The sequence below is a fragment of the Mustelus asterias genome, chromosome 27 (assembly GCF_964213995.1).
Source record: "Mustelus asterias chromosome 27, sMusAst1.hap1.1, whole genome shotgun sequence".
Classification (NCBI taxonomy): Eukaryota; Metazoa; Chordata; class Chondrichthyes; order Carcharhiniformes; family Triakidae; genus Mustelus; species Mustelus asterias.
Window position 1 is genome coordinate 14,217,518 of NC_135827.1, and position 27,457 is coordinate 14,244,974.

The following is a 27,457-nucleotide window of genomic DNA, read 5'->3' on the forward strand; positions in this document are numbered from 1 at the left end:
GGAGAGAGCGACTCTCTGACGGTCATCCTCTGGTCGGGTGGGGGGAGGGGAGGGGAGGGGAGGGGATGTGCCCGCTCATCCCCTGGGGTGGGGTGGAGAGGGGGTGTGACGTATCATCCCCTGGGCGGGGGGGAGAGGGGGTGTGACCGATCTTCCCCTGGGGGGGGGAGTAGAGGAGGTGTGACCGATCATCCCCTGGCGGGGGGGAGGAGAGGGGGTGTGATGTATCATCCTCTGGTCGGGGGGGGCTCTGCTGCCTGTCTGCGGCCGATCCCTCCTGGCACCATCACTGGTACACTACCAGCCACAGCCATCTCTCCCGCTCTCTCGCACCTGCAGGGAAGAGTAATCTGTGGCTGGTAGTGTACCAGTGATGGTGCCAGGAGGGATTGGCCGCAGACAGGTGTGTTTTCGGGCGCGAAGCTTTGGTAAAGTCAGGCCCTCTATATTGTACACTGCAGTCGCAACAACCAGCGGTATGTCTGACCTCTAGTTGTGCAATCTGGCACCTTCCTCTGCCCTTCCTGCACCCTCTCTCACATTAAGTTTTACCTTAGTCTAGTTATAAGTAATAATTCATCTTTCAGAAAAGCCTATTTATCGAGTACAGTGGCATGAAACATAACTGTTACTGGAGCCTGTTAAGGGTCGAGTTAATCTTGTTATTTCTTGACTACCCTGCAGTTTAATGCCCAGTCATTTTGCAGTTCTCACTGGCCTGAAATCAATTTGACAATTACTCCATCTCATTTCTCACCGTGTCACTGCTCACCGCTGTACAATCAATTTCCATTGATCGCCACAGAATCTCTCCTGGAAGGATCCCACTCTCTGGGCCCTTCCAGGAGCTGAGGCCTTTCAGTTTTCAACCCGGCTGGAGCCTTGAATTTTTCAGGTAATCCCTGGCAAGCCACAACAGTTTAAGTTGTTATTGGCTTTCTGTCTTTGACCAGGGCCTTCTGAATAATGTATTTCCTTGTGGCGCTGGCTTGTAGAATACAGGCCTTCCACCGAAGGCATTCAAAGGAATCTTTCCCTGTCAATGAAGAGAAATAGGAATGGAAGACAACAAAGAGCAGCTACCTGACTGCAGGTGGCCCTAGTGTCTCAGAAGATCACAAAATGTACTCACTGAAAGGTTAATATTTATGCCGTGTGGAAATCAAAGATGGCCCAGCTCTCTGAAGAAACATGAAAGCATCCTTTTTTGTAGCAGAAAGAGTTTTTACATTTTTGTTGCACCTTTTACAACATCAAGACACCCCCAGGTGTTTTACAGCCATTGAAGTACTTTTGAAGTGTGGTCACTGTTGTAATGCAAGGCGTTCAGCAATCTGAGAAGCAATAGCCTAGTGGCATTATCGCTAGACTATTAATCCAGAAACTCAGCTAATGTTCCGGGGACCCAGGTTCGAATCCCGCCACAGCAGCTGGTAGAATTTGAATTCAATTTTTAAAAAAATCTGGAGTTAAAAATCTACTGATGACCTTGAAACCATTGTTGATTGTCAGAAAGCCCCATCTGGTTCGCTAATATTCTTTAGGGAAGGAAATCTGCTGCCTTTACTGAGTTTGGCCCACATGTGACTCCAGAGCCACAGCAATATGGTTGACTCTCAACTGCCCTCTGAAATGGCCTAGCGAGACACTCGGTTGTTCAAGAAGGCAGCTCACCATCACCTTCTCAAGGGCAACTAGGGATGGGCAATTTCTCAGGACTATGAAATTGAGTGCGTTTTTTTAATGTACTAAGTGAGAATATAGTGTATGACCATCCCTCACCCTAAGTCACTTCAACCTAGAATTACTTTCCTGGGGAAAGGCTGACTGCTTCCCTGAACCAGCTAGATCCGTCCAAGTGGCTGGGATGATAGTCACTGTGTCGCAAATTTCACTGGTGGTGGGTCAAATAGACACAAGCGCCCATGTCCCACGAATGAATAAAAAAAAACCCCAACAATCCAGTGTGCTAGCTGAATGACGCTGAACAGAGAGACCAGGAGAGTTTGAGGTTCTTAACCCGAGCTGGTCTCATTGGGGCAACTAAAAGCAATACTGCGGATGCTGGAATCCCCAGCTGTTGGGGATGCTAGCATTGATAAGCTTTGACAAAGGGTCACCTGGACTCGAAACGTCAGCTCTTTTCTCCCCTCACAGACGCTGCCAGGCCTGCTGAGATTTTCCAGCATTTTCTCTTTTGGTTTCAGATCCCAGCATCCGCAGTAATTTGCTTTTATCTAGAATTGATGAGAATTGACTTTTGTCAACAGGGTGGTGTGGGGGAAGGGGGGAGGCCGGCGGGGGGGAGGCCGGCGGGGGGGGGGGGGGGGGGGGGGGGGGCGTGAGACATGTCTCAGTTCTCACAGATTTCACTTTTCATTGGGAAAAAAATACAACTGTGGAGAAGTGGCCATTAAATGCCTTAGAAATACCAGTTGTAACAGTTTGATGTTGGAATCGCTGTTGATGAATTGTTCAGCATCGTGTGACTGTAACCAGGTCAACTTTGTGAATGTGGTTGCTCTTGAGTTGACCGCTCCTGTCTATTTGACCCGCCACCAGTGAAATTTGCGACACAGTGACCATTATCCCAGCTACTTGAACGGATGTGAATGGAGACGGGTCTAGTTGGATCTGGGATTCCCCAGATCTTCCCCCAGAAATGGAATTCTAGGTTGAAGTGATTTAGGGTGAGGGGTGGTCGTACAGTTTATTCTCACTTAGTACATAAAAAAAACGCACTCAATTTCATTTATGTTTGAGTACATCAGAATTAAGGGGTGATAGTCCTGGGGAACTGTACACCTTCCAATTTCTGGGTCAATTTTTTTAAACCACATAGGGGTAACTAGGAAGGTGGGCAGTTGGTTACTCCAGTGACAAACCTTGCACACCTTTAAGGTTCTCCAGGGAGTTGAGACGTCCCTCTAATGGCGAGTGGACGGGGGGGTTGATGGGGAATGGGGGTTGTGGGGAGGCCATCAAGAATTCATACAAATGATGCTCCTATTATATCATGGAAACCCAGATTTATTTTTAACCTGAGCTGTTGCGGGGAAACAGTTCTCTATTTTTATTCGCCATATTTCAAAAAGGTTATGGAAGCTCTGTAACAGATGGAAAGAAAGATTTACAAGGGTGATACCAGAACTGAAAGGTTGTAAATATCAGGAAAGACTGAACGGGTTAGTGCGCTTTTCTCTAGAAATCGGAAGGATTAATGACCTAGAGGGTCTTTAAAATTATGAAGATCTTTGATAGGGTAGGCATAAAGAAAATATTAACGTTTGTGAGGGAATCAAAAATTGAGGAGCATGAATGGAAGATAGTCAATGAACAAATCCAATAAGGAATTCAGGAGAATCATTGCTCAGAGAGCAATTAGAAGAGGGAGGTTGGTGGCAGAGTGGCAGTGTCACTAGACTAGTAAAACAGAAGCTTTGGGACCACAGGTTCAAATCCCACCATGGCAGCTGGTGGAATTTGAATTTAATAAATAAAACTGGAATTAAAAGTTAGGCTGAAACTATCATCGATTGTTGTAAAAACCCATCTGGTTGACCAATGCCACTTTAGGGGAGGAAATCTGCCATCCTTTCCTGGTCTGGCCTGGTCTACATGTAATTCCAGACCCACTGTAATGTGGTTGACTCTTAACAGCCCTCTGACATGGCTTAACAAGTCACTCAGTTCAAGGGGCGATTAGTGATGGGAAACAAATCTTGGCCTTTTGGGCGGCACGGTGGCACAGTGGTTGGCACTGTTGCCTCACAGCATCAGAGATCCATGTTCGGTTCAAAGCCTTGGCTTACTGTCTGTGTGGAGTTTGCACGTTCTCCCCGTGTCTGCGTGGGTTTCCTCTGGATGCTCTGGTTTCCTCCCACAGTCCAAAGATTTGCAGTTTAGGTGCATTGGTCATGCTACATTGCCCTCATTGGTGTAGATTAAATAGGTGGGAATATGGAAATAGGGCATGGACGGGATGATCTGTCAGAGATCGGTGCAGACTTGGTGGGCCAAATGGCCTCCTTTTGAACTGTGGGCACTCTATGAAGCATTAGATCAAGCCTGGGAGGGGGTAGAATGCCTCATCCTGTCATAGAAATCATAGAATCATAGAAATCCTACAGTATAGAAAGAGGCCATTCGGCCCATCGAGTCTGCACCGACCACAATCCCACCCGGGCCCTACCCCCATAACCCTACATATTTTACCCACTAATCCCTCTAATCTACGCATCCCAGGACACTAAGGGGCAATTTTAGCATGGCCAATCAACCTAACCCGCACATCTTTGGACTGTGGGAGGAAACCGGAGCACCCGGAGGAAACCCACGCAGACACGAGAAGAATGTGCAAACTCCACACAGACAGTGACCCGAGTCGGGAATCGAACCCAGGTCCCTGGAGCTGTGAAGCAGCCGTGCTAACCACTGTGCTACCATGCCGCCCTTGGCACGGTATCTTGGACCTTGGATCTTGTCTGATTGAGCCCAAGATGGATTGCAATGTCTTGCCCTGTCAGCTTGGATCTTGTTTGTCCCTCACGTCGGGACCATGAATTAGATTCAATTTGAATTGGGATTTTTGGTTGGAATTAAAGTACCAAAAAGTACTCCAAAAAAAAGGTTTGCAAAGCCACCCACATTCCATGAAAGAATAATTTTTAAAGGTTTGGAACTAACTAGAACAATGTGTGCAGCAGAGCTTCATATAAGGGAAAGCAAGATAGGGGCTGAGGAATGAAAGATTACATGGATAAAGTAGATGAGAAGTGGTGGGAGTCGAGACCAGTTTGATTGAGTGTAAGAGCGATAAGGCCCCTCCGAGGGTCAGTGTGGAACTATGCAAGAGGAGCCTCACGAAGGACTTTGCAAGCAGATTTACACAATCACCCCTCTCCACCCCACCCCACCCCACCACCCAACATCATTACTGTGAGACCATGCTGGACACCTCTCCCTGAGACTGTGACTCTACCCTTTAGAGCCAGGAGCTCTCATAGAAACATGGAAAATAGAAGCAGATGTAGGCCATTCGGCCCTTCGAGCCTTCTTTGCCAATCATTATCATGGCTGATCGTCAAGTTCAAGATCCTGATCCTGCCTTCCCTCCCATATCCCTTGATCCCTTTAGCCCCAAGAGCTATATCTAATTTCTTTTTGAAATCACACAATGTTTTGGCATCAACTACTTTCTGTGGTAGTGAATTCTATAGATTCACCACTCCTCGAGCGAAGAAATTTCTCCTCACCTCAGTCCTAAAAGGTTTACCCCTTATCCTCAAACCATGACCCCTAGTTCTGGACTGTTCCATTCTTTTTGAATCTCCCACCTACTGGCCAGCTGCTGTGTTCACCTTTTTCGGCAGGTACAGGTGAATGCTGGGAATTGAGATTCCCCAGGTCTTGAAATATAGGCCAGTGAATGTTGTTACAATCGCTCTAGCCCTGCCCTGCCGAAGCACACTTGGGGTGAAAATTAGCTCCAGTGCCCGGTGTCTGTATTAAATTCTCCCGGGTCAGGTTTAGCCTGGCTAGGTACCGAGTAAAGGTTCCCTTACTCAGACACAACAATACCCCTCCGCCCCGACCACACCGGTGCGACAGTTCGGGTCCTTACACTTTGCTGCCTGTGTTTGTGGGTTTAGTGGCAGTATAGGCCGAGGCTTTTGTATCCTGACCAGAAGCGAGCTTGTGCCAAACTCACTTCACCTGCAGCTGACCCTTCGCCAGCCAGGGCTAGATTTGAAGCCAGTCCCCTACGGAAAAGAAAGTGTGTTACCCCGGACCCATACTTTTCCTAGAAGGAGCAACCCCAGAGAGCTAGCAATCTCAAGCTGTATGTACCTACCTCTCACTCACTGCAAACAGGCCAGGAGTGGGGAAGAGTCAGGAAAGAGAGAAGATTCAACTTTGATCCCAGGTTTCTGTTTTATTGGAGCGTATCAGCCATGCAAGTGTCCCTCCACAACTGTCAGCCCTGCTGGACTATGCAACTGCAGGAATTATCACAGCTGAGCTTGATCCTGTCCATATTTAGGATCAGCACTTTCCATCAAAATTCACTCAGTGAGCCAGAACAAAGAAACTTACAGCACAGGAACAGGCCCTTCGGCCCTCCAAATCTGCACCGACCATGCTGCCCAACTGAACTAAAACCCCTTACCCTTCCGGGGACCACATCCCTCCATTCCTATCCTATTCATGCATTTGTCAAGACGCCCCTTAAAAGTCACTATCGTATGTGCTTCCACTACCTCCCCCGACAGCGAGTTCCAGGCACTCACCACCGCCTGTGTAAAAAAAACTTGCCCAGCTAAAAATTTAAACTCTGCTTACCCAGGTCAGTTGTAACAGCTCAATCCCAAATGCAAGCAGAGTCGGCTATCTCAGCACAGACTAGGAACATGGGAAGTAATTGGGCCGACCACCAGCGGCAAAATAATTTAGTAACTGGAATATAATGAGGAGCAAATGGAGCTTCCGACGAATTCTTTAATAAAATGACCTGGTGCAAAGCCTCCTTGTATTTCACACTGCACTTGAAGCACTTTAATTAAAACTGAGACAAAGAACTTCACATATTTTACATGAAATAATTAAAGCCACATTTGAATTAAAACATATGTACCAGGCCTGAAGTCTGCTTATAAAATCGGCAACTTATTAAAATGTCTGTGCCTAAAATTTAATGCGATTGATGTGGGTCTAATTGGAGACATTTACTGACACTTTGACTGCCTGTGGAAACAAGTCATACATTATAAGAGCAGCCAATTAATGCTCAGCATTAATTGACTTTTTTAATTATTGCACGGGGGGGTCAAAGTGTCTTGCTGTGTGAGAGGGGGCAAGTCTCTTTGCCTGTGGCTGTGTGAAGGGGACAGGGGGAGACATCAATCCATCTCCCGAGCCTTTCAACCGGTAGTGAGAAGTCGATTTGAAGAGTCAACGCTGAGAGTATCAGCTGAGAACAGTCAATCAGCTTCACTGCGATCCTGTCAGCCTGTCCCATCTGTTTAGTGTTGCCTTGGGCAGACAAGCTGAAGCTCCTGGCTACAGTGTTCGTTTGTCGAACAATCTTTCCCTTCATCATGTAATGCACCATTCCAACAATACTGCTGCTCCCGTGTGACTCAGTGCTCACCTATATTCTGTAGAATAGCCTGGAACAGTTCCCCAGTGTTACACATCATTCAGTGAGTGCAGTTTCCTTGTCTAAAGCACTGGTCTATCTATGATATCTCACTGTAACACACAGTGCAATCCACAACCTTGTGTAACACACTGTTCAGTGTACACAGCTCCCAGTGTAACGCGATGTTCAGCGTACACAGCTCCCTGTGTAACACACTGTTCAGTGTACACAGCTCCCTGTGTATCACACTGTTCAGTGTACACAGCTCCCTGTGTATCACACTGTTCAGTGTACACAGCTCCCTGTGTAACATGATGTTCAGTACACATGGCTCCCTATGTAACACACTGTTCAATGTACGCAGCTCCCTGTGTAACACACAGTTCAGTACACAGAGCTCCCTGTGTAACACACAGTTCAGTACACAGAGCTCCCTGTGTAACACACAGTTCAGTACACACAGCTCCCTGTGTAACACACAGTTCAGTACACAGAGCTCCCCGTGTAACACACAGTTCAGTGTACACACAGCTCCCTGTGTAACACACAGTTCAGTACACACAGCTCCCTGTGTAACACACAGCTCCCTGTGTAACACACAGTTCAGTACACACAGCTCCCTGTGTAACACACAGTTCAGTACACACAGCTCCCTGTGTAACACACAGTTCAGTACACACAGCCCCCTGTGTAACACACAGTTCAGTGTACACAGCTCCCTGTGTAACACACAGTTCAGTACACACAGCTCCCTGTGTAACACACAGTTCAGTGTACACACAGCTCCCTGTGTAACACACAGTTCAGTACACACAGCTCCCTGTGTAACACACAGTTCAGTACACACAGCTCTCTGTGTAACACACGGTTCAGTACACACAGCTCCCTGTGTAACACACGGTTCAGTACACACAGCTCCCTGTGTAACACACGGTTCAGTACACACAGCTCCTGTGACACACTCTTTACTCGCTCCACGTCCATGTATAAAACACTGCATACTCCATTTAGACAGCGTAATGTTCTCCTTAGTTTGAATGCAGGTTCACTATCTAATCAGTGTTCTATCCATTATATCTACATGTAACCCCTTATACAGCGTGCAAATATCCCTGTGTAACACAGTGTACAGCACACAAATCTCTAACACCGTTTACAGTATACACTATATAGCGCACAAAAAACAATACTTTTCATCGTATACTAATACATGTGACAATAAATCAAATTAAGAAACATGCCCCTGTGTAACACAGTGTACAGCGCACACATCTCTCTTGTGTAACACTGCACAGTATACACATGTCCCTGTGTAACACAGTGTACAGCGCACACATCTCTCTTGTGTAACACTGCACAGTATACACATGTCCCTGTGTAACATGTCGTTCAGTCCATATAGCTCCCTGGGTCCCACACAGTCATTAACATCAGCTGTATAAGTGTTTTATTTGTCTTCACTTGTCTCCTTCTTGTGTTTCAGTCTCTTCAGATCGGATACCACCCATCATTCGCCAGGGCCCCGCTAACCAGACACTCGCCGTTGACTCCACAGCGCAGCTTCAGTGTCATGTGATCGGGAACCCTCTTCCCAGCGTGCACTGGCTAAAGGATGGGCAGAGGATCCTGGGTAATGACCCTCGCATTAGCATGCTGGATAATGGGACACTCCAAATTACCAACGTAAAGGTAGGATCCGGGCACTGCTTTATATTGCATCAGCCTTGGGGAAACATCATGGGTTTTCCGTCATTATTCCCAACTCCGGGGAAATTATTCGTGTAACCTTTTCTTTGCATCCTTCAAAGTGAATGATCCAAAGACACAAAAGGGCTCTTTTTACGGAATGGCATCTGAACTGATAAAATCTTGCACCTTAAACTAACGGATGAAAGATTTCAGGAAGCTTGGCTGTGATTTCACGATATGTGCTCCACACATTGAGAAATTGGCTCTTGGTTATCAAGCCAAGGATGTGATTGCACGAGAAAGGGTGCGGAGGAGATTCACCAGGATGTTGCCTGGGCTGGAGCTATGAATTTAGATTAGCATTTTGATGAGCCCTTGAAACATCATAGCATACAAGGCTATGGACCAAGTGCTGGAAATTTGGGATTAGAATAGCTAGGTGCCTGATAGCCAGCACAGACATGATAGGCTGCACTGCAAAACTCTACAGGGGTGATCTTACAAAAAACAAATTCTAATTCTAACCTGAACGAGTGTGAAAGTGGGAGAAATCTGCACCTATTTTTTGGGTGACTTAAAAAATTGAATCTTACCTGACTCAGTCAAATAAATATTGCCAAAATTGGAATCTGCCAGCGGGGGAAGTGGGCGGGGCCTGGATCATCTGAAAGCCGGCTGACAGCAGCAGAGGTCACCATTGCGCGTGTGCAGGTTTCTGTGCTCTGTGAATGCAGAAACCCTGTCATTGGGTTTCTCCTAGTTATAGCTGGCCTTTGTGGCTGAAACCATGCCCCCTCCCCCTACCGCGGGGTTCCGTGGCTGATCCCAACTCCCTGCCCAGACCGATCTCGAACCTGATTTCTCAGCTGTCTCATGCCCCACCCGTCAGCTGGTGGGGCGAAATGGTAGGATCACCCCTAATGACTCTCGCCGACAGCATACCCTGATCGATCAAAGTATGAAGAATTAAAATTATAAAACTATGTGGATGTCTCGCAAAATTTGGCTATGAAATCACTTACTTTCAAATGTCCAGCATGTTGTTAGGTCTTTAAACGACTCCTATCCTACATTCTTAGTCTTATTCACATCCCTGTTGATGACGTTTTTGACCATTTCCATTGAAACCCGTTTACTTTTAAATCTATATTCCCACAGATGTTTGTCTCGCTCTCTGTGCAGATGTTGTTCACAGTTGAGGGTGCCAAGTCATGTCAGAGCTCTGCTCAAACCTGAGGACAGTAAGAACTCTCACAACACCAGGTTAAAGTCCAACAGGTTTATTTGGTAGCAAATACCATAAGCTTTCGGAGCACAGCTCCTTCGTCAGATGGAGTGAAAATCTGTTCTCCAACAGTGCACAGAGACACAACATCAAGTTACAGAATACTAATTAGAATGCAAATCTCTACAGCCAGCCAGGTCTTAAAGGTACAGATAATGTGGGTGGAGGGAACATTAAACACAGGTTAAAGAGATGTGTATTGTCTCCAGACAGAACAGCTAGTAAGATTCTGCAAGATCAGGAGGCAAGCTGTGGGGGTTACTGATAATGTGACATAAATCCAACATCCCGGTTTAGGCCGTCCTCATGTGTGCGGAACTTGGCTATCAGTTTCTGCTCAGTGACTCTGCGCTGTTGTGTGTCGTGAAGGCCGCCTTGGAGAACGCTTACCTGAAGATCCAAGGCTGAATGCCCGTGACTGCTGAAGTGCTCCCCCGCAGGAAGAGAACAGTTTTGCCTGGTGATTGTCGAGCGGTGTTCATTCATCCGTTGTCGTAGCGTCTGCATGGCTTCAGCAGTCACGGGCATTCAGCCTTGGATCTTCAGGTAAGCGTTCTCCAAGGCGGCCTTCACGACACACGACAGCGCAGAGTCGCTGAGCAGAAACTGATAGCCAAGTTCCGCACACATGAGGACGGCCTAAACCGGGATGTTGGATTTATGTCACATTATCAGTAACCCCCACAGCTTGCCTCCTGATCTTGCAGAATCTTACCAGCTGTTCTGTCTGGAGACAATACACATCTCTTTAACCTGTGTTTAATGTTCCCTCCACCCACATTATCTGTACCTTTAAGACCTGGCTGGCTGTAGAGATTTGCATTCTAATTAGTATTCTGTAACTTGATGTTGTGTCTCTGTGCACTGTTGGAGAACAGATTTTCATTCCATCTGACGAAGGAGCAGCAAGCTCCGAAAGCTTATGGTATTTGCTACCAAATAAACCTGTTGGACTTTAACCTGGTGTTGTGAGACTTCTTACTGTGCTTACCCCAGTCCAACGCCGGCATCTCCACATCATGAAAACCTGAGTAAGCATGCAACACGGACTATCTCGCAACTCTCCAAATAACCAGTGCCACAGCTAAAGATCAGCAAAGCATGGTTAAAATCACAGAATGGTTACAGCACAGAAAGAGGCCATTTGGCCTTCCATGCTAGCCCTTAGCAGGAGTAACTCAGCTTGTCCCACTACGCCCACCCTTTCCCCCAACCATGCAACTCTCCAATTCCCTTTGAGAATCTGCCATCACCACACTCTCAGGCAGTGAATTCCAGATTCTAACCACTCGCTGTCTTAAAAAGGTTTTACCTTATGTTGCCTGTGGGGTTTTTATTTGCCATTCATCTTAAATCAGAGTCCTCTGATTCTCAACCCTTCCACCAAGGAGAAATAGCTTCTCCCTATCCACTCTGCTCAGGTCATGACTTTGAATATTCTGTATCAATTCTCCTCAACCTTCTCTAAGGAACAACACCGGCTTCTCCAGTCTATCCCAATTACGAAAGATGTTCCAGTTAGCCTCTTTACTGTGTACAACTCCTCATGGTTCCCAACAATGAGATGCCCATAATGGACTTTTCCCAGATCTCAAAACACTGTAGAATTATGGGGAGTAAAAGCATTGGCTGTGGAAAGTGGAGTCTAGCTGTGAAGTATGGGGGTTCAATGTGTGGAGAGTAAGCACACTAGTTGTGGAATGGAGGTGGGGGGGGGGATTGGGGGGGTGATGGGTGGTTGAGTGTGGAGAGTAGGGACACTGGATGTGGAGTTTGGGGGGGTTTGAATGTGGAGGGTAGGGATACTGGATGTGGAGTAAGCGGGAGGTTTTGAGTGTGCAGAGTCTGGAGACTGGATGTAGAGAACATGGGCGCTGCTTGTTCCCTTGGACAATGTTGCCCGGGGTCACATTTATTGTCTATTCCGAGTTTCCCTGAAAAGTTGGCAATGGGCCGTCTCCTTATGGTCATGGTGAAAGGTGAAAATATTCCCACAATGCTGTTGGGTAGACAGTTCTAGGATTTTGACCAAGGGAGTGAAGGATTAAAATAGTGAGGGTTACTTAAAGGAGGTGTTTGCATGTTCCCATGATGTTATCCAAATCCTAATGAAGGCTCACATGGGCTTATTCATTATTGGAGCAGTTAAATCCCTGGAAAATGCGCAAATTGTTGGGCACATGTCTTCAGCACAGATTGCTTATGTCTGCGTGCCAGCCATGCCAGTTAGTCACATCCTCACCTCTGAGTCAGCTGGCTATAGGTTCAAATCCCATTGAAACCTGAGCATAAAATCCAGGAAAACCTGCTGGTGCAGTGCCTAAGATGTGCTGCACTGCTTTTCTTGATACTTTTTTTATTGATTCGTGGGACATGGGCGTCACTGGCTGTCCAGCATTTATTGCCCATCCCTGGTTGTCCAAGGGCAGTTGAAAGTCAACCACATTGCTGTGGCTCTGGAGTCACATGTAGGCCAGACCAGGTGAGGACGGCCGATTTTCTTCCCTAAAGGACATTAGTGAACCAGATGGATTTTTCCGACAATGGTTATCAGGAGATTCTTAATTCCAGATATTTTTTATTGAATTCAAATTCCACCATTAGCCGTGGTGGAATTCGAACCTGGGTCCCCAGAACATTAGTTGAGTCTCTGGATTAACAGTCTAGCGATAATATCACTAGGCCATCGCCTCCCTTTCTTTATACTTGACAACACATGATGTTAATACTTGATCATGTGCAACTTAAAATTATGAGAAATGATCTGACTTGCTGTAGTAATACAGAAACATAGAAAATAGGGGCAGCAGTAGGGCATTCGGCCCTTCGAACCTGCTGCACCATTCATTATGATCCTGGCTGATCCTCTATCTCAATGCCATGCTCCCATACCCTTGACACCATTAGTGTCCAGAAATCTATTTATTTTCTTTTTTAATATATTCGGTGACTTGGCTTCCACAGCCTTCTGTGGTAGAGAATCCCACAGGTTCACCATCTTCTGAGTGAAGAAATTTCTCCTCATTTCTCCTCATAGCTTGAGACTGTGATCCCTTTTTCTAGAACCCCCACCTCCCCCAACTAGAGGAAACAACATCCCCGCATTCAGGTTAAAGCAAAATACTGGGATCCCTCTTCCGTTCTGTAAAGGGTCATATGGACTCTGAACATTAACTGTGTTTCTCCATAGGTTCACCCAGATCTGTTGAGTTTTTCCAGCATTTTCTGTTTTTAACCCTGCACCCAGTCGGTCCAACCCTATCAGAATTTTGTACATTTAAATTTGATCCCCTCTCTTCTAAGTTCCAGTGAATACAGGCCCAGTTGACCCACTCTCTCCTCATACGACAATCCTGCCATCCCAGGAATCGGTCTGATGAACCTTCGTTGCACTCCTTCTATGGCAACTATCTCATTTCTTAGATAGGGAGACCAAAACTGCATACAGTACTCCAGGTGTGGTCGCACCAAGGCCCTATACAGCTGCAGTAATGATGTGGAGATGCTGGCGTTGGACTGGGGTAAGCACAGTAAGAAGTCTCTCAACACCAGGTGAAAGTCCAACATGTTTATTTGGTAACACAAGCCACAAGCTTTCAGGGCGCTGCTCCTTCATCAGGTGAGTGGGAGTTGTGTTCACAAACCGGGCATATAAAGACACAAACTCAATTTACAAGATAATGGTTGGAATGCGAGTCTTTACAGGTAATCAAGTCTTAAACGTACAGACAATGTGAGTGGAGAGAGGGTTAAGCACAGGTTAAAGAGATGTGTATTGTCTCCAGCCAGGACAGCCAGTGAGATTTTGCAAGCCCAGGCAAGTCATGGGGGTTACAGATAGTGTGACGTGAACCCAAGATCCCTGTTGAGGCCGTCCTCATGTGTGCGGAACTTGGCTATCAGTCTCTGCTCAGCGATTCTGAGTTGTCATGTGTTGTGAAGGCCGCCTTGGAGAACGCTTACCCGAAGATCAGTGGCTGTGTGACCACAGCACCACACAATCCTGCCACAGCAACCTCTGCAAGATGTGCCGGATCATCGACACGGATGCCATCATCTCACGTGAGAACACCATCCACCAGGTACGCGGTATATACTCTTGCAACTCGGCCAACGTTGTCTACCTGATACGCTGCAGGAAAGGATGTCCCGAGGCATGGTACATTGGGGAGACCATGCAGACGCTACGACAATGGATGAATGAACATTGCTTGACAATCACCAGGCAGGAGTGTTCTCTTCCTGTCGGGGAAGACTTCAGCAGTCACAGGCATTCAGCCTCTGATCTTTGGGTAAGTGTTCTCCAAGACGGCCTTCACGACACACGACAACGCAGAATCGCCGAGCAGAAACTGATAGCCAAGTTCCACACACATGAGGACGGCCTCAACCGGGATCTTGGGTTCATGTCACACTATCTGTAATCCCCACGACTTGCAAAATCTCACTAACTGTCCTGGCTGGAGACAATACACATCTCTTTAACCTGTGCTTAACGCTCTCTCTACTCACATTGTCTGTTCCTTTAAGACTTGATTACCTGTAAAGACTCGCCATTATCTTGTAAATTGAGTTTGTGTCTTTATATGCCCTGTTTGTGAACACAACTCCCACTTACCTGATGAAGGAGCAGTGCTCCAAAAGCTTGTGGCTTGTGCTACCAGATAAACCTGTTGGACTTTAACCTGGTGTTGTGAGACTTCTTACGGCTACAGTAAGACATCCTTGCTCCTGTACTCAAGCCTTTTTGCAATCAAGACCAACATGCATTTGCTTTCCTAACTGCTTGCTGCACCTGCGTGGTTGCTTTCAGAGATTAGGGAGAGTTTAAGATTTCTTTGGACTGGTTGAACAGACATGAGCTGAATGTTTTTTGTTTCGTCTGTAGCTACCTTGTGATGTGGCATAACAAACACATTCATTTTAATTATGCGATACTGAGTAATATGTGAGCTTCATCCTTATTGAGTAAGCCTGGCTTTTCAAGTGTGCAGAACAAATTCACGTACCTATCATTCTCTAGTTTAACATTACAGAGTGTGACGGATTAACCTAGCTGGTTGTGTGTGCTATTTTCATGCAAGCATTAATTGTTCTGTAATACCAGTATAAAATTACTATACAAAGTAATGCACTACTAGTGTATTATGTGTTGATCTTTACAAATCAGAAGATCTAACCTTACATTTTGGCTGGAATTCTCCAATCTCATAAGCTCCGCCACCGAGAACATAGAAATTGGCGCTCAGCCAAAACTCCTTTCACTGCAGCGGGACTGGAGAATCCCAGCCGCGGGTGAGGTTGGAGAATCCGGCCTTTATGTTTTACTCACTATCCTTTTGCTAAAGGTTGCAATCCCAGCTGTTTTTATGCCAGATATTCTCACTCAAGTTCATTGACACTGGTCATTCCCATATCCCTGCAACCTGAACCTGGAGTGGATCTTTACCTGTCCAGGGTTCAACAGGACAATCTCTGCTATTGTTTGCTGATTTATTTGGAACTTGTCATGTGACTCTTGTTGCTTTCACTTGGCCAAATGAAACATATATTTGATCAAACTGTATACAAACCAGCAGGTTATTTACTTAAGACAGAGTAGTAATCAGCATGGTGTAGAATATTTACAGTAACCTATAAACATTCTACTTTGTGATTAGAAATTTGATGTTTGATGAATGATGTTTCAATATGCATTAATTGAAGCTTGGAAATAAATTGCCACTGTCTACACAGTGAACAACTATCAGAGAATCACACTTGTTCAGAGTGGGGCGGCACGGTGGTGCAGTGGTTAGCACTGCTGCCTCACAGCTCCAGAGACCTGAGTGACTGTGTGGAGCTTATACGTTCTTCCAGTGTCTGCATGGGTTTCCTCCAGGTGCTCCGGTTTCCTCCCACAGTCCAAAAATGTGCAGATTAGATGGATTGGCCATGCTAAATTTCCCCTTAGTGTCCAAAGATGTGTAGGTTAGATGGATCAACCATGGTAAATATGTGGGGTTAGATTGGGAGAGAGGGTCTGGATAAGATACTCTCAGAATCCTAGAATCCCTTTAAAGTTGAAGTTTGTTTATTAGTCACAAGTAGGGCAAACGTTAACACTGCAATGAAGTTACTGTGAAATTCCCCTAGTCGCCACACTGTGGCACCTCTTCAGGTCAATGCACCTAACCAGCACATCTTTCAGACTCTGGGAGAGGAAACTGGAGCACCCGGAGGAAACCCACGCAGACACAGGGAGAACGCGCAAATGCCACACAGACAGTGACCCAAGCCGGGAATCAAACCCGGGTCCCCGGCACTGTAAGGCAGCAGTGCTAACCACTGTGCCACTGGCAGAAGGAGGCCATTCAGCCCATCGAGTCTGCGCCAACCACAATCCCACCCAGGCCGTATCCTCATAACCCCATGTGTTTACCCTGCTAGTCCCCCTGACACTAAGGGGCAATTTAGCCTGGCCAATCCACCTAACCTGCAGATCTTTGGACTTGTCAGAGAGTCAGTGCAGACTCGATGGGCCGAATGGCCTCTTCTGCGATGTAAGGATTCTATGGTGTTCAAGTTTCTTCAAACCCAAGCAAATTACTGCGGATGCTGGAAAGCTGAAATGAAAGCAGTAAATGCTGGAAACTCTCAGCAGGTCAGGCTGAGAGAAACATAGTGAGTGTTTAAGGCCAAAGATCTTTAGCCAGAACTGCAAGAAGTTAGAGGTATAACAGGTTTTTTTTAAGGAGGGTTGCGGGGATAGGGCCTGGGTGGGATTGTTGTCGGTGCAGGATCGATGGGCCGAATGGCCTCCTTCTGCACTGTAGGGTTTCTATGATTCTATGAAATGCAGAGACAAAGAAAGGGGAAAAGTGGGGGAAGGACAGAAGGGAAGATGTGTGAGAGGGTGGAAAGCAGGAGAGTTTAAATGACAGAAGGGATAATGGTGCAAGGCGAAAGGGGTGATGATGGGACAAATAGGGAAATGAAAGATGTCTTTGGCGAAGATGTAGATGGAAATGGCAGAATCTTTATCAAAGTTTGCTTTCACCTGATGAAGGAGCAGCGTTCCGAAAGCTCATGATTCCAAATAAACTTGGTGCTGTGAGACTTCTTACTGTGCCCACCCAGTCCAATGCCACCTCGTAGAAAATAAATGGTAGCAATGGTTATGATCTGTAAATTATTGAACTAAATGTTGCATTTGGAAAGCGCCTAATTAAAGGATGAGGCGTTCGAGCTTCTGTTAAACTTGATTAGTACAGGAAGCTGAGGGGAAAATGTTAGAATCCATTATAAAGGATGTAATAGCAGGGCATTTAGAAATACATAATGTAATCAAGCTGAATCAACATGGCTTCGTGAAAGGGAAGCCGTGCCTTAAAATTTAATAGAATCCTTTGAGGTGGTAGTGAACAGGATAGATAAAAGGGAACCTGTAGATGTAATATACCTGGATTTTCAAAAAGCGTTCTATAAGATTCCACTCAGAGGACTACTTAATGAGCTAAGAGCCCATGATGTTGGGGGTGGTATATTAACATGGATAGAGGATTGGCTAACTGATAGAAGACAGAGAGTTGGGATAAGAGGGGCATTTTTAGGATGGCAACCTGTAACTAGTGGAGTGCCACAGTGCTGCGGCCACAATTATTTACAAGATATATTAATGACTTGGATGAGGGAAGTGAATGTGCAATTGCAAAGTTTGTGGATGACATAAAAATAGGTGGGAAGGCAAGTGGTGAGGATGACACAAAGAGTCTACAGGAGGGTGTAGACAAGTTGGCAGAATCTCTACCACCTCACCCGCCTCGGAATCGGTGCAGGCGAGGGTCCGACAACAGAAATCTCCGTTGATCTCGGACAGGAATTTCTGGTCTCGTGCGCACTAGGCCGTAAAATATCACCCATTAAGTGAGTGGGCAAAAACTTGGCAGATGGAATATAAAGTAGGAAAATATGAAGTTATGCACTTTGGTAGGAAGAATAAAGGAGCTGAATATTATTTAAATGGAGAAAGACTGCAGGAAGCTGCAGTACGGGGCGATTTGGGGGTCCTCGTGTATAAATCACAAAAAGCTAGCATGCAAGTTCAGCAGGTAATAGGGAAGGCAAATGAAATATTGGCCTTTATTTCAAAGGGAATGGATTATAAAAATAGGCAAATCTTACTAAATCTATACAAGGCACTAATTAAACCACACTCAGTACCTAGAATACTGTGAACAGTGGCATCAGAGGCAGTCCAGAAAATGTTGACTGGATTGATCCTGGGTTTAAAGGGATTTTCTTATGAGGAGAGGTTGTGTAGGCTGGGCCTGTACGTTTGGAGTTTAGAAGAATGAGAGGTGACCTTAATGAGGCATATAGGATCCTCAGGGGGTTTAACAGGGTAGATGCTGAGAGGCTGTTCCTTTGTGGGAGAGTCTAGGACCAGAGGGCATCATCTCAGAGTAAGGGGTCACCCATTTAATGATGTGGAGATGCCGGCGTTGGACTGGGGTAAACACAGTAAGAAGTTTAACAACACCAGGTTAAAGTCCAACAGGTTTATTTGGTAGCAAAAGCCACACAAGCTTTCGGAGCTCTAAGCCCCTTCTTCAGGTCAGTGGGAATTCTGTTCACAAACAGAGCTTATAAGCTTATAAGCTCTGTTTGTGAACAGAATTCCCACTCACCTGAAGAAGGGGCTTAGAGCTCCGAAAGCTTGTGTGGCTTTTGCTACCAAATAAACCTGTTGGACTTTAACCTGGTGTTGTTAAACTTCTTACTGTGTTCACCCATTTAAGACAGAGGTGAGGAAGAATTTCTTCTCCCAGAGCGTAGTGATCGGTGGAATTCTGTACCGCAGAGGGCTGTAGAGGTTGGGTTGTTTAGGATGTTCAAGGCTGAGATGGACAGATTTTTAATCAGTCAGCGATCAAGGGTTTTGGGGATAAGGCAGGAAAGGAGAGCTGAGGATTATCATATCAGATCAGTCATGATCTCATTGAATGGCGGAGTAGACTGGATGGGCCGAATGGCCTACTTCTGCTCCTACATCTTATGGAGAGTGATGTCAGAGTGGGCATGGAGAGGGGAATTAAAATTACACAATAAAAGCAGCTTCTCTCGTGGCTACAAACTGTAAATTAAATTGACTGGCTAGAGTTTCCGATAAGCCGATGTTTAGAAGCTGCTGGCCACAGAACGTCCATCAAAGAAATCAGTGGCCCGGTCCATAGATACCAAAGTCACAGCTGTCAGTCAAAGCCCATCCTCTGCATGTTAATGACTGAGAATGTTTTAGGATTGACTGCAATGTCTTGCTTCCATGACCTGTGTCAAGTGAATTATCTGCAATGGCTGATAATTAACAGTCAGCTTTCAAAGATACTGTTTACCCAATAGTCCCCTTAGATTCTGCATTCAATCCACATTAGCATATTAAACTACCTTTTGTTTTGATAAGATACAGTCACAGTAATCCCGACACTATTCATTTCCAAATTGTTTGATAGAAACCAAGACTTGAATGTAAATTAATTAACCTTTGCTTGCTAAAGCAAATGAGTGGCGCCAGAACACTTCAGGAACTACGGATAGCCCTGTGAGCTAATACATTTCTTTTATTCATTCACTGAGATGAGTCAGTTGCTGCAAGGCCAACATTTATTGCCCTTGAGAAGGAGCTGGTGAGTTCCTTCTTGTACTGCTGTAATCTTTGTGGTGAAGCTGCTCCCAATGTGGTGTTAGATAGGAAGTTCCAGTATCTTGATCCAGCAATGATGAAGGAACACCAGTGTAGGGAAAGATAGTGGCGTAGTTGGTAATGTCACTGGACTAGTAATCCAGAGGCCCAGGTTAATGTTCTTGGGGGAACAAGGGTTCAAATCCCAACATGGCAGTCGTAATCCGGAATTGAAAAGCAAATCATCAGTACTGGTCAAATGTCATTGAACCATAAAATCCCTACAGTGCAGAAAGAAGAGGCCATTTGGCACCAAACACAGTCCCACCCAGGCCCTTTCCCGTAACCCATCCATTTACCCTGCAAATCCCCAAACCTGTTGGACTTTAACCTGGTGTTGTTAAAACTGTTACTGTGAATCCCCCTGACACTCAGGGACAATTTAACATGACCAATTCACCTAACTCGCACATCTTTGGACTGTGGGAGGAAACCGGAGCAACTGGAGGAAACCCACGCAGACACGGGGAGAATGTGCAAACTTCACACAGGCAATCACCTGAGGCAGGAATTGAACCTGGGTTCCTGGCAGCAGTGCTAACCACTGTGCCGCCATGCCATCATAAATTAATTGATGTCCTTTTGGGAAGGAAACTTGCCATTCTTACCCAGTCTGGCCTGCACGTGACTCCAGCCCCACAGCAATGTGGTTAACTCTTAACTGCCTCCTGAAATGGTGTGGCAAGGCACTCGGTTCAAGGGCAATTAGGGTTGGACAACAAATTCTGGCCTTGTCAACGATGCCCACATCCCATGAAAAAATCAATAAATATTTCCAAGTCACGGGTGGCAGGAGGAGTTTGGAAATGATGGTGTTACCGCACACGTGCACCGCTTGTCCTTCTAAGTGGAGGGGTTGTGGGCTTGGGAGATGCTGTTGGAAGAACTTTGGCCATAAAGGAACACAAATCGATGCCTAATGCAGACAAAAACATCTTTTATCACAGACTTCCAGGAAAGCCCCAACATGCCACACTTCGATTGAAAGCTTTCATTAGTCCAAAGATGTGCGGGTTAGGTTGATTGGCCGTGCTAAAATTGCCCCTCGTGTCCTGGGATGCATAGATTAGAGGGATTAGTGGGTAAAATATGTAGGGATATGGGGGTAGGGCTTGGGTGGGATTGTGGTCGGTGCAGACTCGATGGGCCGAATGGCCTCTTTCTGTACTGTAGGGTTTCTATGATTTCTTTCTATGATGAATTAATGTAGCCTCTTTTAAATCTCGGGTTGCTCCAGAGTGCATCGCAACCAGGAAAGTACTTTTCAAGTATAGACATTGTTGCAGTGTAGGAAATGCAGCACTGGCTTGTACACAGCAAGATCCCAAAAGAACCAATGAGATGAACGAATGGATAATATTTTTAGTGGCATTAAAGCCCAGAACAAACCCCAGAGCTTTATTGAATAGTACCGTAAGATCAATTACACCCAGCAGGGAAGAAGGCATCTCCATTTAACATCTGTTCTAAAACACAGCCACCGGAACTTTACCACCTCACCCACTCTGATTCCGGGACAGGCGTGCTGGTAAAATTCCAGGGCAGCATTTCCAATAGTGCAGCACAACCTGAGAACACGAGAGACAGACAGTGAGAAACTACTTCCTGAGATGTTGGAGCCCAGAACAATCTTAATATTTGAGCTTGGTCACTGAGGGGGTGATTCCTGGAAGAACCTCCTCATACCAAGAGTAGTGGAAATCTGGAACTCCTCTCCCTCAAGACTGTTGCTTCAACTGGGGGCAAATCCTCTGTCGATCGGACAGCACGATGGCACAGTGATTAGCGCTGCTGGCTCACAGCACCAGGGACCTGGGTTCAATTCCGGCCTCGGGTGACTGACTGTGTGGAGTTTGCATGTGCTCCCCATGTCTGCGTGGGTTTCCTCCCAGTGCTTTGGTTTCCTCCCACAGTCCAAAGATGTGCAGGTGAGGTGGAATGGCCATGCTAAATTGTCCCATAGTGTCAGCAGGACTAGCAGGGTAAATACATGGGATTAAGGGGATAGGGCCTGGTGGGATTATGGTCAGTGTGGACATGATGGGCCAAATGGCTTCCTTCTGCAGTGATCATAGGATTCTATGATTCTATGAATTGGAGATATCAGCTGAAACTGACAGATTTTTGTCAGATGAGGGTATAGAGGGCGGATTGTAAAACTGAGGTGGGTGGTTGCCATTGAGGCCCAGAACAGCAAATATTTCATTGACAGGCAGAAGAGACTCAAGGATCTGAATGGCCCATTCTTGTTCCTATGTTCCACACCACATTTCATAATTTGCAAATTTCCTTTATTGCGTATGCTTTTTCCCCTCCAAACAACCCTTGTTTTTTTTTCAGAATATACCTCTGAGTTGTACATAGTTCAGTTTGTAGAATATTTCTGAATATTTTCAAAGTTTCAAAGCAGTGAAAGGCTAATAAGAGCCTTTGAAAAGTGGAACCAACTTGCCGATGGTAAGCTTGATATTCCTCTCAATGAAAATGTGGGAATGTCTAGTCTTGCTCCATAGTGAATAATCTAACAATGAAACTGTGAGCGCAGGAGGCTCCCAGCTACGATTCCCGAGAATGACTTTCTGTTAGTGTCACTCTCATGCCTTCCATTATCCTCACCCCCCATGTTGAATTTGAAGCAGCCACTGATCATTTTGAACAGTAGTGAGCTTTAATAAACTGGTCATTGAGATCACAAGATGGTTCCGTTAACACAAGGACACACTTTGTGATATTTTGTCACTAAAATCCACCGTGACTGCAGAAAGGGGCCCTGTTTTGCAGATTAAGTTAATCTTTCACACAAGTGCTTCTAGGTGCAGTGATGTGTATTTCCTTCAATCCAATTTGATCCACCCTTCTTCCTTTAACTTAAAAGATCCTAATACATTGATCAGTACATTATTCTACTCTGTCCTTTCAATCAATTTTTGTATTTTTATACCTGGAATGATTTATTGTAAAACATGCCACAGTTCAGCCCATAACTGTGACTACGTTCATTTTTAAATAAGGAACGTGTGGGCGACACGGTGGCACACTGGTTAGCACTGCTGCCTCACAGTGCCAGGGACCTTGGTTCGATTCTGGTCTTGGGTCACTGTCTGTGTGGAGTTTGCACATTCTCCCCATGTCTGCGTGGGTTTCCTCCGGGTGCTCCGGTTTCCTCCCACAGTCCAAAGAAGTGCAGGTTAGGTGGATTGGCCATGCTAAATTGCTCCTTAATGTGTAGGTTAGATGGATTAGCCATGGTAAATGTGTGGGGTTACAGGGACGGGGCGGGGGTTGGGCCTGGGTCAGATACTCAGTCAGAAAGTCAGTGCAGACCCGATGAGCCATATGGTTTCCTTCTGCACTGTAGGGTTTCTATAATTCTGAACCTTCTATAATATTAATAAGTGTATATCAGGAGACAAAGGACATCAGCCTGAAAGAACTCAGGGAAAGAGCAGGGGTGAAGGCACAATGGGCAGGTCTATCCGGCACTTTCTGCAGGCAGGATCAAAGGCGACTCCTGCCGTGGGGGGACAGGCAAACCATGCAAAACGTCGGAGAGATCAATGAGATCGGAAGATCCTGCCAGCGGCCAATGGCGATCTGCCTCTGCCGCCGGAAAATCGGTATGATTTCCCCCCAGAACAGAGAGTGGATTTTCGCGCCGGATCTTTCAGCAAATTAATTATGCGTTAGCGAGAGGCTTGGTGAAGCTATGGCAAGATGGGTGGCTGAGATGGAGGCATCGTGGCCCCCAAGCAGGTCTCTGTTGTTACATAGAACATAGAAAAACTACAGCACAAACATGTTAACTTCTTTAGGCAGGGAGATATTTTGGGTGCTGTCGGTGGTAACTGTGGAGATTCAAAGTGACAGTTGGTGATTTTTAGCTTCCCAGCTCACTAATAACCTGATTTCAAATTCAAGTTGTAAACCAACGCTGGAATTCTAAAGCACTAGGTTTTATTTTAATAAAAAGAGTTTGGGTCGGAACCTAAAATAGCAAAATGCCTGTTTTCCGCCAGATATTGCAGGGTTTTCCAGCATTTTCAGGCTGTATTTTACACCCTGTGAATGAAGTTTTTCTTTAAAAACTGCTACTCCTCCAACTCTATATCCCAAATTGCTCCACGTTTGGTGGTCAGGCCAGCAGTTGTCTGGCCTATAAGCTCGAGAATTGCCTTCCTAAATCTCTCTGCCTCTTTGTACCACTCTCTTCTTAAAAGCCTGAGTCTAACCATTTGCTCACATGTCCTAATATCCTAATACCATCACGCAAACCAGCCTCCCATCCATTGACTCTGTCTACCTTTTCCGCTGCCTCGGCAAAACAGCCAGCATAATTAAGGACCCCATGCACTCCAGACATTCTCTCTTCCACCTTCTTCCATTGGGGATAAAGATACAAAAGTCTGAGGTCATGTACCAACCGACTCAAGAACAGCTTCTTCCTTGCTGCCATCAGACTTTTGACGAGACCTACCTTGCACTAAATTGATTTCTCTATACCCTAGCTATGACTGTAACACTACATTCTGCACTCTCTCCTTTCTTTCTCTATGAACGGTATGCTTCATCTGTGTGGCACGCAAGAAACAATACTTTTCACTGTATAGTAATACATGGGACAATAATAAATCAAATCAAATCTCCTTATGTGGTTCGGTGTTGCATCCCCTATGTAGTGTTGTGGTAGGTTTACTATGTTCAAGGAGCTGTATTAATGCAAGCTGTTGTGATTATTATACAATAATCGTCTCTGTCTACCCTTTCTTTAATTTAAAGATCCTAATTCGGTGCATTAATCTATCCTGTTCCTACCATCAATTTTTGTATTCTTATACCTGGAGTGATTGATTGTAAAACTTAAATCAGTTCAGCGTTTGGCTGCGATGTAAGTTGATTTTTAAATAAACCATTGGTAATAAGTGTATATGAGGAGCTAAGCGGCCTCAGCCTAACAGAGTTAGGGTGGGAGGAAGAGCAGGGTTAAAAACACAATATTTAATGTACAAATGCATGGTGAAACCCTTTTAAACAATTATCACAGTATGAAGAGAAGATGTTTTAAATTCTCTTGCACTGGTGATGTTCAAAATGGCTGCCACTTTGCTATTCCAGCTGCATAGCTAGAACTGGCATTCAAGTAATAGAATCAAATTCACCAACAAGGTAAAACAGAGGCCAGTCATACATTAGTCATAAAAGCTTGTGGTCACGCTGAACATTTAGTTAAAAATTGATGCTGAAGTCTGTTGGGAGTGAAATATTTAACGTTTTTGTGCTTTCGTTGTCCCGAAGTCATGGGGTTAATGCATCTTCCTTGTCCCTGTGCGGGTAATAGCATCATTTTATTGCTGCTGTGGCTGTTTGCCCAGAAAAAATTAGAGCTGTCAGGCAGTTTCTGAGACGACTATGAATTAATGGTCCCCCGGGAGACAGCCTCATCAGGTCAGAGTGATTCAGGGGGTACGTGGGGAGGTCATGTGACTGAGCTCGGAGAAAGGGACAATCTGCCACTGAAACACACTCGGAATTGGAAATACAGAGCCGCTGAGTGGCAAGAGAGATCCTTTTGCCTTGGTTTTTATGCACAGTTCCCGTGTAATCGAGCAGGTTAATTAACATTACACATGCTGTGAGGCCTGTTGCTGATTGGCAATGTAAGCCTCCCAGTCCAGTCTGTCACCTCCAAAGTCAACGTATGTCTGATAACATTGTCATTTTAATTAACATTTCAAGGAACCAAACATTATAAACAAACAGGAAAATAGGCAGATATTTAAACAATTAGGGGGTCGAGTTCAAAGCATTTTAAAATTCAACATATGCCTCATGAAATAAATACATAGTTTTCCACATCTAAATAGGGGGATTTTTTACTCACATTGAGCCATAGAGTTTTACAACAAAAAAGAGGCCCTTTGGCCCATCATGTGTGTACAGGCCATTAACCACCTCTCTGATCTGATGTGTTATGGAATCCCTACAGTGCAGAAGGAGGCCATTTGGCCCATCAAGTCTGCACTGACCACAATCCCACCCAAGCCCAACTTCCGCAGCCCCACCCTGCAAATCCCCTAACACTAGGGTCAATTTAGCATGGCCAATCAATATAATCCACACATCTTTGCACTGTGGGAGAAAGCCAAAGCACCAGGAGGAAACCCACGCAGACACGGGGAGAATGTGCAAACTTCATACAGTATGTATTGTACATATACATATTATAACTCCACACAATATGTATTATATTGACATGTTATATTGATTATATTAATATCAAAGTTCCCACTGATTCAGGACAAGTGCATATTTACAGAAATATTGGGACGATATATATTCTTGCTGATATAGATGTAGCCTGTGTTCTTGCAAATATTTTTGTTATTCATTCGTGGAACATGGGCATCGCTGGCTGGCCAGCATTTATTGCCCATCCCTAGTTTCCCTTGAACTAAGTGGCTTGTTACGCTATTTCAGAGGGCAGTTGAGAGTCAACCACATTGCTGCGTCTCTGGAGTCACATGTAGGTCAGACCAGGTAAGGACAGCAGATTTTCTTTCCTAAAGGACATTAGCGAACCAGATGTTTTTTTTCCGACAATTGACAATGGTTTCATGGTCATCAGTAGATTTTAATTCCAGATTTTTTTTTTATTGAATTCAAATTCCACCATCCGCCATGGCGGGATTCGAACCCAGGTCCCCAGAACATCAGCTGAGTTTCTGAATTAATAGTCTAGGCCATTGCCTCCTTCTTGAGGTAAAAATACCATATATGTTTATTCTCACTTAATGTAGAGTTTTGGTTACTATTTCTCGGCTGCGTACTGTGATCTATGGTATTAGCTTCCATGGACAATTTACTTTTACTTCAGTTCAGTGCAGCACTGGCGCCATTTTATTAGATGCTTGGTGAATGTCAATGATTTGTCTATAAAATAATGAGGAACATAGATAGTCAACATCTTTTCCCAAAGGTAGGGGAATCTAAAACTAGGGGGCATAGGTTTAAGGTGAGAGGGGAGAGATACAAAAGTGTCCAGAGGGGCAATTCTTTCACACACAGGGTGGTGAGTGTCTGGAACGAGCTGCCAGAGGTAGTAGTAGAGGCTGGTACAATTTTGCCTTTAAGTAGCGTTTAGACAGTTACATGAGTAAGATGGGTATAGAGGGATATGGGGCCAAATGCAGGCAATTGTGAATAGCTTAGTGGCAAAAACTGAGCAGCATGGACAAGTTGGGCCAAAGGGCCTGTTTCCATGCTGTAAACCTCTTTGACTCTGTCAGTGATTCTCTGAAGAAAAGTATCCAGCCATTTATCTCATTGTTCTTTGTCTTTGCACAAGTTGACTGCTGTAGGAATGATAATTGTGCACATCACTGGTGAGAGTTTTAACGTGAGGAACATTGAAAGAACCTCCCCTCTCACACTACCATCCAAAAGTCTTTGCTAAAGATGGTGGCAGATGCTAGGTTTCAGTTCCAAAGGCATTGATAGACCCCAGTCAACCCAGACATTAAAGGGAGGATTTTGTGGCCCTACTATGGGTGGGAATAGAGGTAGGTGGAACTGAAAAATGTGGCTGGCCGATAGGGCTCATTAAAAGCCACGCTGACTCTTATTA

General features: G+C 45.4%; 1 protein-coding gene across 1 annotated transcript in view; it reads left to right on the forward strand.

Annotated features, from left to right (window-relative positions):
* robo3 (roundabout, axon guidance receptor, homolog 3 (Drosophila)) overlaps positions 1-27,457 on the forward strand; it is a 322,494-nt gene that overhangs the window by 193,275 nt on the left and 101,762 nt on the right. Inside the window, exon 9 of the mRNA XM_078198844.1 lies at positions 8,625-8,830. Coding sequence (XP_078054970.1) covers positions 8,625-8,830 — 206 coding nt within the window. The remainder of the gene's footprint in view (positions 1-8,624; positions 8,831-27,457) is intronic.